The following is a 14,634-nucleotide window of genomic DNA, read 5'->3' on the forward strand; positions in this document are numbered from 1 at the left end:
TATTTTAGTGTAAGTGTGGCTATTTTCTACTTGTTGGTCATGGCCCATTTTCCACGTGTATTCTAGGAGGCAGGATTAGAGAGATTAGAGCTGAGCTTTATGACTCCCTGTACAACCAGCCAGTGTCCGACAGCAATGTACAGCACACACATCACATGCAAAAAACATGTTTAACATCGTTAAGAGCCAACAAACACAAAACTTGCCCCGATGAACAGTTTATAGCTTGAGGTAATAATACACCATGCACTAATCTGTGTTGTTTTTTCCAAACAGGAGTTAAAAGTTGGACTCACATGAATGGAGATCAGTCAGTCAGTCAGTGACTGGCTTAATCAGATGTTTTTTTTACCAGCTAATCTGTGTCAAGAAGGGCTTGGAGGTGCAAGATGAGGATTATAGTTTCCACTCTGTCTACAGCATGACCTCTTAGCAACCTCCTCCCGTTAACCTCACCTTCTCCCCCTATGTTATCTTCATGATATTACATTCTAACATGTGTTGCCATTTGCCATCAGTTTATCTAAATCTACAACTTTTAGTATTTCTTTTATAACTAATTCAGAAATGCAGGCTGAGCTCTAATGGGTTAAACTCACCTGTGGCCCTGACTCTGCTGTGAACACCGCATACATACATACAGATGCCTACACAGCTAAGTTTTTAAACAATTCAAGAAATTACTTGATGGAGTTTATGTAATGCAAAATGTGCAAGAAGGTAAAAAGCTCACACAACTGCATGATTTTAAAGGGAGTCTCCCTGGATGAGTACATTGCTGTTACTGTTCCCCATCAGAGTCAGATAAATCAATAAAAATGGTAAGTTGAAACACACTGTGTTCACAAACATTCGCTACATATCTTGGTGAGTTAAGCCCCTTTCCCACTGGTCAAAAAGCCCGCTAACACCTGGCTTTTTGCTTAGTGGGAAAGGTTACAATCGGCATTCAGACTCTGCAGTAGACCCAGGTAATTATCACCTCGGCTCCGATCGGCAGTGATGGGAACACAAAACCTGTGTCGACCCGGTAATCTCCGCCCCCTGTCCGGCACGATGCTATGCTCTGTCGGTTACTTCTGCGACTCCTTGTTGTCTCAGCTACAAATTCTGCCCGTCTCTGTCCATGCAGCGCTCGAACATCGTTCCAAATTTGTCGGCGCCGAGTTTGATAAAAAAGACTGAATGAGTAATAGTTACAATAAAGACCTAACCACCGTAACATCTTCAATTTTTACTATCCCTGTTTCGAGTGCATTTGTGATGTCAGATGATGACGCATCAGCATTTATTAGCGGGTCTTCCTGGGTCTGAAAAACCTGCTTCAACGCGCTAATTTTGGTGGGAAAGGGGTATTAGACACATTTAAGATTGTGCTTCATCCTCCACATTTTGTGTTGCCCTTCCAGCCAATAACACAATGTACAGTGTTTTCTATTCAAATTGAACAAAATTGGTTTAATGTGTCAGCAATATTTTGATCGGCCACAATCCTAAAGACAGTACAGATCACTTTTGAGACAATAATAGGGTCGGGCAGGGCCTCTACAGTCCTAACAATCATATAGCAATATAAGAAAGCCACAAATGAAACTGTGAGAACATAACAATGAAGCCATCTGTGTTTTGCACCTTGTTTTTTTCATCCACATGATTAATATGCTGCCTAAACTGCTGGCTCAAGTTCAGCTTCAAGCCAAGTTCTCTGTGTAGTTAGATTCTTTATATTTTGTACTGCAGGTCTGTTTGTGTGCTTCTACCTCCCCCCTGTTCTGTTTTGTTGTTCCTGTACCTCACACTGAATGAGGAAGTAGTGCGACTTTTCTGTCAGGTTTTTAAAACCCTGCGGTCACACTCAGAGAGAAAAACAGCTGGGTTCAGCGCCTCACTCCCTCCTTGTTTTTAGTCTTCTTTCCTGTCTCTCTCTCCCCCAGACCCCCCCCTCCCATCTCTGTCTTTGTTTGCTTGCTCATTTCCCTTGAAGGGTTACCACCCAACAACCTGCTTTGGCTGCTCCTGATTGGTGGATTGCTTGTGATGGGGGTGGGCTGAGTGTCAGGCTTGTGAGAGCTTTACCAGTGGCGAGCCAACTCGGAGCTGTCAGAGAGCGTTCAGTCCACAGCGGAGGCACAAGCAGGACCTGTGTCTGTGTGCCTTAAGTGCCGCTGCAGCACTAGTCCAAACCTCAGCATTTAAAGGACTTTCTGTGGCTTCCTGTTCCCACTCATCTACACAGACAGCCAGAAAAGGAGTTAAAAAGGAAACCAAATAACCTCTCAATCTAGGCCTTTTATTCTGTTTCTCTTCTGTTTCCTAATGCCCACGGTAGCGTGGTCAGAGCAAAAGGAGGATGGGTCCGGCTGTGGAGGCTCAGACCCAGAAGGCCATGGATGCAGAGCAAAATCAGCAACAGCAGCAGAACCATCTGCAGCACCAGCAGTGCTACATGGAGAAAGGGGTGATGCTTGAGCCCTTCATACACCAGGTGGGGGGACATTGCTGTGTCCTGCGCTTTGGGGAGCAGACCATCTGCAAGCCCCTCGTCCCCCGCGAACATCAGTTCTACAAGAGTCTGCCAGCTGCGATTCGGAGGTTTACCCCTCAGTACAGAGGTAATGCAAACCTGCTTTGTCTAGCATGTGTTGTGGCTGTTGTGTTTTGCTTTGTTGTTATGCTCTCTCTTTGTTTCTCTGTGCGCATATGTGCAAATCAGGCAGATATGATGTTCTGCAGGTTGCATGTGAAGTGTAAATGTTGATATTATAAGGAAACAGAGCTCCCTGCTCCTGCTCGTGTTGTTTTTAGGGGCCTGTCAGCAGCATGTACCAAATTGTGCCACAAGAGGGTGCTGAGACTGAAAGTTAGCCCCATACAAACAGGCACCCTGTTGTGTTGTCCTGTTTGTCGGAGGCTGGTATAACACAGGAGGTAAGTCAAGTGTGCCCTCATTTCTTCTCTGGCACACAGACCTCACAGTCAACAGGATCAAAGTAGGATTCTGCTGGACAGACCATGAGGTCATTTTAGAAGGTCAACATAGGGGGTACGTTTATAAAACCTGCCCACAAACCTCAGAGACCACCACACCCCTTTTTAGGATCTTTAAAAAATGACGTGCCCATAAGTGACATTAGCGAACAAGCCTGTTGGTTTAGTTTAACGTGACACCTTTTGCTGAACATATACATGTCTCCCAAATATGTCAAGCCCTTCAGTTTTTTTCTTATCTATGACAGCAGTTGACCTAACAAAACATCCCCTTTAAATGTTATCCAAGACTCTTCCTTAGGGGCCAGTGCAGCCGTTTTCTTTGAGTGACAGGCGATTCTAAGCAGTCATTTTCCTCCCAAAAGCATCGCTGCAGTTTTACATACTGACCTCCAAAATACTGATGCTCAACAAAAACTCATGTGACGTCACTTCTGTCACTACATCTTAATTCTTTTTTCTGCTGTACCGTGAATATTTTTTGTCAGCGGTGCTTTTTTCCCCACATCAGCATTTTCGTCTCTTTATCTTTATTTTCACATACCGTCCCAGTCCTGCTTTTCTTCACCTCCTCTTGGCTTCTCCTTCAGTCGTATCAAGGGAAGGAAATTATGTTTATCTTCTGGACCTCATGTTGACTATTAGTTTTTGTGCCCTCTGTCTAAAGCTGAAGCCTGTAAACGAGCATCATATCTTTTTTGTGTGTACACATGCAGTAGTGGTTTCTTAATACTTTTTTCTGTATGTATATTGCTCATCATTTTGTGTGAAATTATTTTTTAGTAATAAAAAGTACTGACTTAAATAGTGTTATCCTGTGTCGTTTGTGTTTGGGCTGTTATTCTGTCTGTTCTTATGTGCTTTAGAACATTAGACCCTCTGAAGAGCATGGTTTCTTTCTGTGTGTGTGTGTACAATTAGAACCCACTGTGCATGATGATAGATTGGTTAGTCTTTTTCTGTGTTGCTTTGACTCTTGTTGCTCTCTTATTTGGTGTAGTTTTGTGAAATATTTCATGTCTTAAAGGGATAAGGGTGTGAAACAGAACACTCAGAGATAAGAGAGTCATTGTACTTAAGAGCTTTGTTATCTCTTGTAAGCTGTATTTTGCCTTGATGAAGATATTTCTCTTCTCTGCCCTGTGACACAAACGTCTAACAGATGTCTTTCTATCTCCCTCTCAGGTGTGGTGTCAGTGAGCTTCGAGGAGGATGAGGAGGGAAACCTGTGCCTCATCGCTTACCCCCTCAGGAGCGACCCAGCTGCAGATCTGGAGAACCAGGACCCCTCGGCCGAATGCGAGTTCAAAAGCGGGAAAATGATTACGTCCTCGATGCTTGTCGACAGCGAGAATTACGGCAAAGAAGGCCGGAGCCGCCACTCGCGTAAAGACAAGGACAAGAGGTAAAACACTGAGGAACTGAAGTGTATTTGATGTATCAACAGACTGATAACACTTATATCAACCGCTGTGTGACCGTGATATATTCAAAGCAGTTTGTATTTTTCCACGAATGGTAAAGCTAAAGTTTCAAAACTCACATTAATCGACTGATGACGCAGGCATTGACTTACACATATAACCGAAGGCAAAACTGTCTCTAAATACTGTGAGAGGCTGATCCTTGGCCTTGGCAGCCAGAGAGAGGGTCACAGCCTCAGCGTTACATAACGGCAATAGATGCATGTCCGTGTATACACACAAACACTAAACTTAGCCAGCCCCGGTCTAGTGTTGTGAAACGACTGGAGGATGATGTAGGCTGATGGCAAAATATAATACGGGTGGATGATAGTAAGCAAAGAGACTCTTTCATTGGTTCCACATTATCGCCAGTATAACAACTCATCTCTGCCCTCTTGGTTTATGCTCTGCTACCCATATTTATACTTACATACATGCCAACACAGGCAGAAACTGAGTCTGCTTTTTCTTTCTTCTATGTGCCTCGAACTAATGAGTCTCTCTCTCTCTTTGCCTTCCAGTGTTCACAAGCTGCAGGGGGACGTGGGGCTTGAGTGGCTGCGGCAGGCCGAAGTGCTCTACTACAGACTAGAGCACAGTCACAGTGACGCTGTGCCCAAGCTCAAACACAACCCCTGGAGCCTCAGCTGTCAACAGCAGCACCTGCAGAGGATGAAAGAGAACTCCAAGCACCGAAACCAGTACAGTATCCTTTCATTGGCTGAGGACCAAAAAGCTCCTATTAGTTTTTCTCTACATTGCTGTGACTTCCTTGTACATGTTATAATGGTGACATCATTGATGTGAATATTTTGAAACTGTTGGAGGGAAAAGTTCAGATCTACATTCTGAAGTTTAAAACTGTAAGCCAATTAGTGTAGACGGAGGCCTTTGTTCTTAAAATTTTGCCTCCTTGACTCAGTTTCCCAGAGTTCATTCTGCTAGAGAACCTGACGTGGCGGCACACACTGCCATGTGTGTTGGATCTAAAGATGGGCACGCAGCAGCATGGAGACGATGCCACAGAGGAGAAGAAGGCCAAGAAGATCAGCAGGTGTCAGCAGAGCACAGCGTCATCGCTCGGAGTCTGTCTGTCTGGCATGCAGGTGAGCATCAGACTGGCCTCAGTGCTTCAGGTTTCTTTGGTCATTTAGGTCCCGATCAGACAGAGCGCTTTTTGCAGGCTGTAAAACGCACCTTTTTTGTTGAAGCCTACAGTTAAAAAAAGAGCAGCTCACTGCGCCTTTTTTTCTACTATTGTTAAGGCAACCACTGAATCATTAGCTGTCATTCACCTAACCGTTAAATTGTTAACTGACAGAACTGGCGCGCCTCTACATTCATCCGATTGGACAATGAGAAAAAACGCCAATGACGTTGGGCGCTTTTCTGCTTTGAATTGACGTTTTTTCAACTCGAGGTACTCAGAGCGTTTCCTCAAAAACACGAGGCACACAGAGCGGAAAAACGCAAGGCGCTATGCAATGCAAAAGCAGCACGCAAAAAGCATTCCTCTCATTGAAAACACGGACATAAAAGATGCCCCCAGCTGCTAAAACAAGCTCTGTATCATCGGCCCCTAATCAGTAAAGGTGACCCACTGGCGATTAACTATGTACTATTAGATTGACAAGATGATTAGATTGAATATAACATGGTGATAGCATCCAGCTAAGTACTAAATGGTAAATGGACTGTACTTATATAGTGCTTTTCTAGTCTTTGCGACCACTCAAAGCTGCTTTTACACTACATGTCACATTCACCCTTTCGCACACATTCATACACTGACGGCAGAGGCTTCTACTATAAGTGCCCAACTGTCAATCAGTTATCACATTCATACCCGTTGGCTATGCCACCGGGAGCAATTTGGGGTTCAGTGTCTTGCCAAAGGACACTTCGACATGTAGCCTGAGGGAGCTGAAAGACGGCCGGCTCTACCACTGACCCGCAGCACTTATTTTTCTGACGGTCTGGGTTGGTGGCCAAGTATTGTAATGGGTGTATGCTCAACCAGTCTGTCACACCAATAGCACTGATTAGAGCTGTAAGCCTGTTCCAACCTCTCCATTATTCCCGATCCCTCCAGGTGTACCAGTCTGACACGGGGCAGCTGATGTTCATGAGCAAGTTCCATGGCCGCAGGCTGACACGGCAGGACTTCAAAGAGGCTTTGTTCCAGTTCTTCCACAGTGGACGGCGTCTACGTCATGAACTCCTCTCCCCGGTGCTGCACAGGCTCAGAGACATGCAAGCTGCCCTGCAGGCCTGTGAATCCTACCGCTTCTACTCCAGCTCCCTGCTCATCATCTACGACGGAGCGTCCCACCGCAAACACACTCGGCAACACAATGAGGACAGCCTCTCTGAAGAGGAGGAAGAGGATGAGGACGAGGAGGATGAAGAGGTGGAGGTTGAACCAGAAAAGGAGGAGGAAGAAGAGGAGGTGGATGAAGTAGCAGAATCTTTTGGTTTTCCTCACAGCCCTTCAACGTCTAGCGATAGCAGCAGCTGCAGTGGCGGAAGCTCAGTGGTCAGCCAGGCTCGCCTGTCTCGCTCAGACCCCCGCAGCCCTGAGGTGGATGTGAGGATGATAGACTTTGCCCACACCACCTGCAAATACTACCAGGAGGACAGAGTGGTGCACGAGGGCCTGGACAGCGGCTACATGTTTGGTCTCCAGAACCTGATCACCATCATCTCCGAGCTGGAGAACCACAGCACAGACTAAAGACTGACATTACACACAAACTCAGACTAAGACGCTCAATAACAAACACACACACACGCACTCACACCTGTGTAAGAAAAGAGGAGAATTGGACTACAGAAGCGGAGGAAGATTTCCTGTTTCCACTTCAAAGTTAGACCTTGTTGTAGCTGGTCTTTTAGTGGACCCTGTTCCTGTTTCTGCTGTTGGTGCTTCTTGATGTTCCTGTTGTGTGTGCGTCCGTCTTTGGGATACGAAACAGACCTGCGCGTGACTTAGATGAGCCATCTGTGTGACTGCTGCAGTTATTTACCATCGTCATCATTCTGTTCAACCCAGCTCACCGTTAGGACAGAAGGATAGGCAGCAAATAAAAACAGTTTGAAATCTGGGATAGTAGAGGTGTTTTCCTTGCGTCTGATTCCAAAGAAAGTGACAGCATTTTGCACACACAAACATGCACTGAAACATGCTCTGTAGAACGTGTGTGTTTCCACTGGGAAAGGGCTTTCGGAGAGGGAAAGAGTTGTATGTGTATGAAGACAATGAGAGAAGTAGTGAGCTTTAGTCTGTTCAAGAGGATATATTCATATAAGAATCAGAGATATAGAGTTATTTCTTTATTTGACATTTTCATAAAATAAACTAAAAATGGGAAGTGTTACATTCCATATTATTAATGTTACAATAATGATATTAATATTGTTATTTGACATGTTTGGATACCTCTATCTTGTATGTACGTGTTGTCCACAGTCTTTTTGGAAAGACATTAAAGACTTGGGTTTGTTCTAGCATCTGTCTCATCTTTTATGTGTTTCTGCTCGCAGACGAGGTCAGGAGCTTTTTAATCACTGGGTTTAAGAAGAAAAAACATCAGACTGACAGTTAATTTTAAATTTAAATGTCACAGCTATCAAATTTCATGATATATCTCAGACGTGAGGTTGTCCCTTACATGCGTACATGTATAATGAGGCAAATAGCTGCTTTCTGAGCATATAACATTCTAAAAGATTGATTAATATTTCTACAGAGACCTTGGAAAATATGTAGGAATGGCTGTATTCAATATAAGCAGGCTGTTTGGCCCAATCCTAAAACCTGCTCTGCAGAAACATAACTGGAGCACATGCTTAGCCTGAGGCTTGTCAGAGATACCTTCTGAAATGTTATGGAGTTCAGCCAGGGCAGAACAATCCCCAACTACATCCATAGACTTGTTTTCCTCTGTGTACTAGAATTGATGTGTTGTCGACATGGTAAAATAGTGACAGGGAATTGTTCTGGTAGGCGAAGGATGACGACAGCCCAGATCTGCCTCAGCCAGTCCTGGTCATCTCCAACCGGTCTGAAGCAGATAGAGCGGAGTTAAACAATCTGCTCTCAGAGTCACAGCCTCTGTGTGATGTGAGGAGTACTGGCGGTCTGCATGGCGATGAGCTATTAAGCAGACACAGGCTTGTGTCAACAGAGAGCACGGGCCATTAGCACTTCAGTGTCCTCTCTCTGGAATGTACTGTGCAGCCGGTACAGACATCCATCACGCAAACGGACCTCAAATCCTTCTGAATTATAAGGCACAATTTTAAACACAAGGTAAAAAGCTTTGATGATTGTTCTCACTGACAGCCACACAGGAGACACATTTTAACATTTCTCAAGGATTTTTTTTCTTTGCGTATTTGTTACATCATATTTTGAAGACTTTTTTCCAGCTTAACCTGAAAATAGTGGCCTCCTACACCTCCTATTACCATCTGTCACATGTTTTATGAGTTTGGACATGAATAGGTTGTCTCATGATAAATGACACATACAGATTCATAAAACCTATAATGAGCTCTGTTTAGATCCAACAAAAAGAGCTTTAGATCTAAGCCACATGGCCTTGGGGCAAGCATAGGCAGAGCAGGAAGCCTCAAGCGTGTGGGCAGGAGGTCATCCAGAAGGGCAGTTTTAGAAGACAAGCAGGAGGATGACCAGATTGGCAGGGCAGCTGTTGAAAAGTAAAGCAAAGTTGGCAGGAGCGCTCAAGAGACTTGTGGCTGTGGCGGGACCGCTCTGGAGGTCGACTGGGAACTGATGATCTTGCTGATCGTCAAGGCAGGGTATAAAAAGCTGCTGCTGCACATGAACAGAGGAACACTGCTGTGAACTGTAACTTAGAAACAGGGACTGTTGTAGCTCAGCAGGAACAGGTGTCTGCCCCACTGCTGACTCAGGGCCTAGTTGGACATCAGCAGAGGCAGTGAACTGGGTTTCCAGCAGGGCAACAGTGAGGGACGGCCTGTAGTGTTTCGATTGGGAACCAGGAACAGGGGTGAGATGGGCAATTGATTTGGGATCAGGAGCCAGTCAATGGGCAATCAGAAACAGGCATTTGCTGGGCTGCAAACAGGGAAACAGGAACATGTTGTCGGCCAGGCCACCAACTAAAAAGCAGAAACAGGTGTCGGCTGGGTAGCCAAATGGATACCAGGCCGGACATGGGGCACTTCTGGGAAGCTAAGTCTCTACGGCACTAGGATGTTGAGTCTTTTTGTGCCTGAGACTCTGAGTCTATTTGGAGCTGGAGTGCTGCGTCTCTTTGGCGTTTGGCAGTCGAGACTCTACAGCACTGAACCACTAAAAGAGCCATTGCTATCTGGAGCCGAAGAAACCATATCTTTCTTTAGTGATTTAACAGTACCACTTGTAAATAGAAAGGCTATTGCATAGAAACTCTTAACAGCTATTTAAGTTGTCCATTGAACACTCCTAGTATTGAGTGGATACAGGATCAGTAAAAAGGGGCGAATGCACCAAAGGCCAATCAACTGGAGCGCAGGTTGAGATTCAGGCTGAAGTGAGGGCAGGTTGTTACCAGGCTTGGAAGCCAGGCTGACGCTAGCAGACCAAAGGCAAGGTGAGCGGAGGTTAGAAGGCTGGGTTGTAGGCTCGAGGCTAGCTTGTTGAAAGCTAGTTGGCTGGAAAGCAGACTGGCTGCTAGAAGGCCAGGAATGAGGCCGGAGGTAGCAGGCCTTGGATCAGCAGGCTGACATCCAGCAGGCCTAAAAAGAGCAGGTTGGATGCTGGCAGGCAAGGAACCAGGCAGGAAGCTTGTGCACTAGATGCTAGCAGACTATGACTCTGGCTCGTAACTGGGAACCTGGAGCTAAGGCTCAGGCTTAAACCTGGAGACCTGGGGATTAAGGCTAGTAGACTGTGATTTGAGGTTTTTATTCAATTATTTATGGTGCATTAGATCACCCCCTTAGTTTATAGGGGGGTACTGGCAGGTAAGTAAACAGGAAAACTGTGATCAGGTAGGTCCAGGTTCAAGTGACTTAAGCTCCAAAGGCCAAGCACTAACCTTGACAGTAACAAAGCACATGGTAACGAGAGTGAACTGTGAAAAACTGAAAGGAAATCAGTATATTTGGAGTGAAGTAGATGAGAGAAGTGCAAACAGGTGGGCAGTTGGCAAAAGGAGGGAAGGTCAGAGGGCCTCTAGTGGAGAGATGGAGAGTAGCACAGAAAGGACTGAAAAACAGAGCTGTGGATAAGAGGAGGGACAGGAAGAAACAATATCTTTCCAATACTTTTTTTAGGAACATTTCAGGAGGCTGTTCTTATAATCTGAATGATCCTGACTCTGAACTGTAAAATATAATTTCCTGAAGAACAACTTAATGATCTCATTGGTTGACAGTGAACATGTATGCTTTTTGTGCACTGTATGATGTTCTCAGTCTAAGACCGTGCTCATGCTGTGATCCTGTGGAGAATTAGCACAGTACAATGAAAGGTCAAACACTTGCAGGGTTACAAAAGGGTTTGGCCGAGCAGACAGACACTGTAATCTTTACAGTCTAGGTCAAGGCTGGGGTTGGGGGGGGGTTTATGAGCACATACTGAATTTACATGACTCTTTCAGGTGCCATATTTACCATGTTTAATAGACTGTCAGAGATCAGCTGCAGAGTCAGTCGGCCCTGAAGAGGAGCATGCATGTCATGTTTATGTGCTGTGTTATTGCGAAGGGATAGAGTGATTGATACACGAGAGGATGGAGAGACAGAGAAGATAAGCTCTTCCATCTCTACTCTACTGGGAAGAGGGGGGTGGTAGCCGATGTTGCGTAACAGCCCCAGGGTCAGTGGGCTGCTTTTAACCATCAAAATGATCCCATTCTGTCATCGTATTGTGGGTATACGCATAGCACAAGACCACATTCATGCTGTCAATTCATACCATATCATACCATAGTGCCACTGTATATATGACACATGTGTGCAGTTGCATCCGGCCCGTTGCTTTATGAAGGTTGCTACTGCAAGTGGAGCAGTTGCATAACAGTGGTTGAAATCACTATGGCAACAGCAGCCTTTGCTGGTCATGAAATAGTGTCATTGCTTTTTGGGCCATGAGAGTCACACTCCTGTGAATATTATTTGTAACTCTGTCCATTCATCAAACCTGCCCCATTATCTCATTAACTTTTAATTAGTCAGTGTGCATTGTTCACACTTACATACTGAAATATTGTTGCATACTTGAATTAAAAGCACAAAGATTGAAATCCACCCCCAAATCAATAATTCCATGACTTTGCATCACTATAGTCATCCGATACCAGCTGAATTTCAAGGTCATGCATGATGCTAAATTAACTTACATGTTTATTCACAACCATCAACTCATTTGTTTTTCTCTCAGAAGCTTACTCATTATCCGAGGACGCTCTAATAACTGTGAAGGACTTTGCCTTATTAAAGCGTTGAAGGGCTGCTTACTATTCCCCAGCTTCTCTGTTTTTCTCTGCAAACGGAGGACAGTCCAGATTTTGTTTTTCATACCAAAGGTCCACTTTTCTCATGGCTATTTGACGTTTATAGAATTTGTCCTTGACTGCCTGTCAAATAGAGGCACGACACAACACAGACACATCAGGAAACAACAGCGTAGAGCTTTTTATTTTCACTTCTATGAGTTTGCATTTTTGGTTGTGTGTCTCTTCTGTATGTTTTCTGACATTCTGTATTATTCATTATCTCAGCTTGTAAATGTTTGCATGACTCTTGAGAGATTGTCCAAAACTTGAACCCGATTCCCACTGCATAAGCTCTTCCAGATACTTCAGCCTTTTCGTATGCTTATAGATACATAAGCAAAATCACATGAGAGGGAGTGATGTTGTACTGAAAATCATCACGGCTGTGATTGTCGTGGCACTAGGCATTTATAATGCTTTTATACAACAGTTACACAAGCGGCAAATTATAGTAAAAAGAAACAATCAACAACAGATTATTTGCTCCACCAACCCAATTAGTTCAACAATTTAACTGAAACTGGACTGTTGTTGCCAAGCAACCCAAACATGCTCCTGCACTCTGTGTCTACAGATGACCACAGATCAGCTTTTTTTTATCATGTACATTTATCTGTTTGTTTAAATTTATCATCAACCAGTGACATAAGAGTCTGTTTTGTGATTCAGAGGTACCAGCTCGATTACTCTAGACATACACGGTCTGCTGTAATGTTAATTAACAGTATTCAGAACACCTGGCTGAGGGCGGAGCAATACACTCAGTGAAAAGTCCCAGTGATGTTGTACTCTATCAGCACTCATGGAATGCCTCTTGTCCAATCAGATTAATTGGTTACAATTAAATGTTGTATAAACAACAACAACAACAAAACATTTTAGGGTGAGGGTTAATTATATAGATCTTCCTATTTTTGTGGGTTTTCATTATGAAGGTAAACTAGTGAAAACAACTCTTCTATGTGGCGTGCAAGCCAACTGTCTGATGTCTCCTACATGTACTCCTCAGCACCATGTCCCATTGCATTTGTTCACTGCCATCTGAGAAGAGCCCCTTTGTCTGTCACGCAATCTGCTGTACAAGCGTGCAGTGGATGGTGCTGCCCCAGGCTGTGAAAACAGTGGGAGGTTTAAAACCAGTCAGCACTGTTGAGACTAAGGTACATGGAGCCATTCAGCTTTCTCTATTTATAGAAAACAGCACCAGTCTGTCGTACCAAAACATCTTAGTGCAATGTTTTCAATAAAACTCACATGGATTGTTTATTGGGTAAGATATGACAGCAGAATGTCACAGAGACAGCGACGTATGTGGTTTATATAGAGTCATATTTCAGAGTCACTCCTATATAAAGACTGAGAGCAGGGACTGTGTGTATCACAAACACAGCATACCTGTGTTGACAGGTGAGCTGACACAGTGGTGACAGGCTCTACAGGCAGTCTACGAGTCAATACTGTAAAGAGGGCGAGATGAAAGACAGAATGTAGAAAATGTATTTCTCCCTCATAAAGATTACGCAGGGAAGAAAATATATCTGTTGTGGTTTGATGGTTAAAGCCGTGAGGATTAATCTCCTGACCTGCTTAAAAATCTGCATATGATTTGATGAGAGTTCAGCCATCGATGAAGTGTGCATGGAAAGTTGGTTTTCAGGTCAGTTTGTAGGGCAGCTGTGCTTGTGTAAGGATGGTGTGATGAGAGGAGGGATGCAGCAGGAATGCAACAGATTGTTCACATCACACTTTATGTGGCTGCATTAGAGTTACGGCCGTGTCTGCTGGCTTGATCTCGGTGTGTCACAGCTTATCTTGGTGTTTTTTATGTACAGAGCTCATAACAAGTGTTCATCCCACTTTGATATTTGCATGTTTTATTGAACTAAAAGTGTATTTAATGTGTTTTTCTTTAACAGCGATTAACAGAAGAAATTCATTTAATGTCAAAATGAGAACAGATTTCTAGAAAGCGATCAAAACCTTTAGTAATTTGCCCTCTTTTTCCATTTAAAATCAAATGATTTAACAAGACTTAAAAGGTGTTCAATGGCTGTTATGACTTCATCCACAGCCAAAAGATATCTCCTAACCTCTAAGCCCCAACTGACATTGGAAAGAAGTTTCCATTGTCACACAGTGTGATCAATTATATTTAATAAAGACATTATATATAGCCCAGGCCTTCTCATTTTCAACAAAGGACCTATTTTTAAGTTCAGCTCTCATTTTCTGCCCTGATTAAACCACCACAGAAATTATTCTAATCAGGCCAACGTGTCACAACTCACAAAGACATGACATCAATTTGAAACCCGACTAAGCCATGCTCGCAGCTCTGTGAGGCTTAACTGAGACACCGCTGTGCTTTGCTACAGTATGCTATCATGCTAGCAGTGATGATGTAAAACATACTGATGTATAAGCTGCTAATGGTTACAGTATAGTCCACCGTGGTTTAGCATTTTAATATGTTAGCATCTGCTAATTAGCATAAAACACATACATGAATTTACCAAACTAACGGACAATTAGAAATTGTGAGGATGGCGCCAGAGGATAATGTTAACATTCATCTTTATGGAAACTAGAGTCTGTGTGCCAAATGTTATGGCAAAATACACGTTAGTTAGCTAGCCTGACTTAAGACTAGC

The 14,634-nt window shown here is 43.9% G+C and overlaps 1 protein-coding gene across 1 annotated transcript; it reads left to right on the forward strand.

The window, feature by feature from the left end:
* The first annotated feature begins 2,120 nt into the window (after positions 1-2,120).
* Positions 2,121-7,955, forward strand: LOC138605665 (inositol hexakisphosphate kinase 2-like). The gene is made up of 5 exons (XM_069678057.1): positions 2,121-2,612; positions 4,174-4,393; positions 4,976-5,160; positions 5,385-5,560; positions 6,547-7,955. The coding sequence occupies exons 1-5, from the start codon at positions 2,351-2,353 to the stop codon at positions 7,186-7,188; spliced, it is 1,485 nt and encodes a 494-aa protein (XP_069534158.1). The 5' UTR covers positions 2,121-2,350; the 3' UTR covers positions 7,189-7,955.
* Positions 7,956-14,634: the final 6,679 nt, after the last annotated feature.

Source organism: Semicossyphus pulcher, unplaced genomic scaffold, assembly GCF_022749685.1.
Source record: "Semicossyphus pulcher isolate SPU_LCO1_2020_fin unplaced genomic scaffold, fSemPul1.0.p SCAF_3, whole genome shotgun sequence".
Taxonomy (NCBI): domain Eukaryota; kingdom Metazoa; phylum Chordata; class Actinopteri; order Labriformes; family Labridae; genus Semicossyphus; species Semicossyphus pulcher.

Excerpts from the sequence above, each read along its gene's own strand:
- LOC138605665 (XM_069678057.1), top strand. The coding sequence starts at position 2,351 with ATGGGTCCGGCTGTGGAGGCTCAGACCCAGAAGGCCATGGATGCAGAG. Across the intron at positions 2,613-4,173 it reads GTTTACCCCTCAGTACAGAG|GTGTGGTGTCAGTGAGCTTC; the intron begins GTAATGCAAACC and ends TCTCCCTCTCAG. Across the intron at positions 5,561-6,546 it reads TCTGTCTGTCTGGCATGCAG|GTGTACCAGTCTGACACGGG; the intron begins GTGAGCATCAGA and ends CGATCCCTCCAG.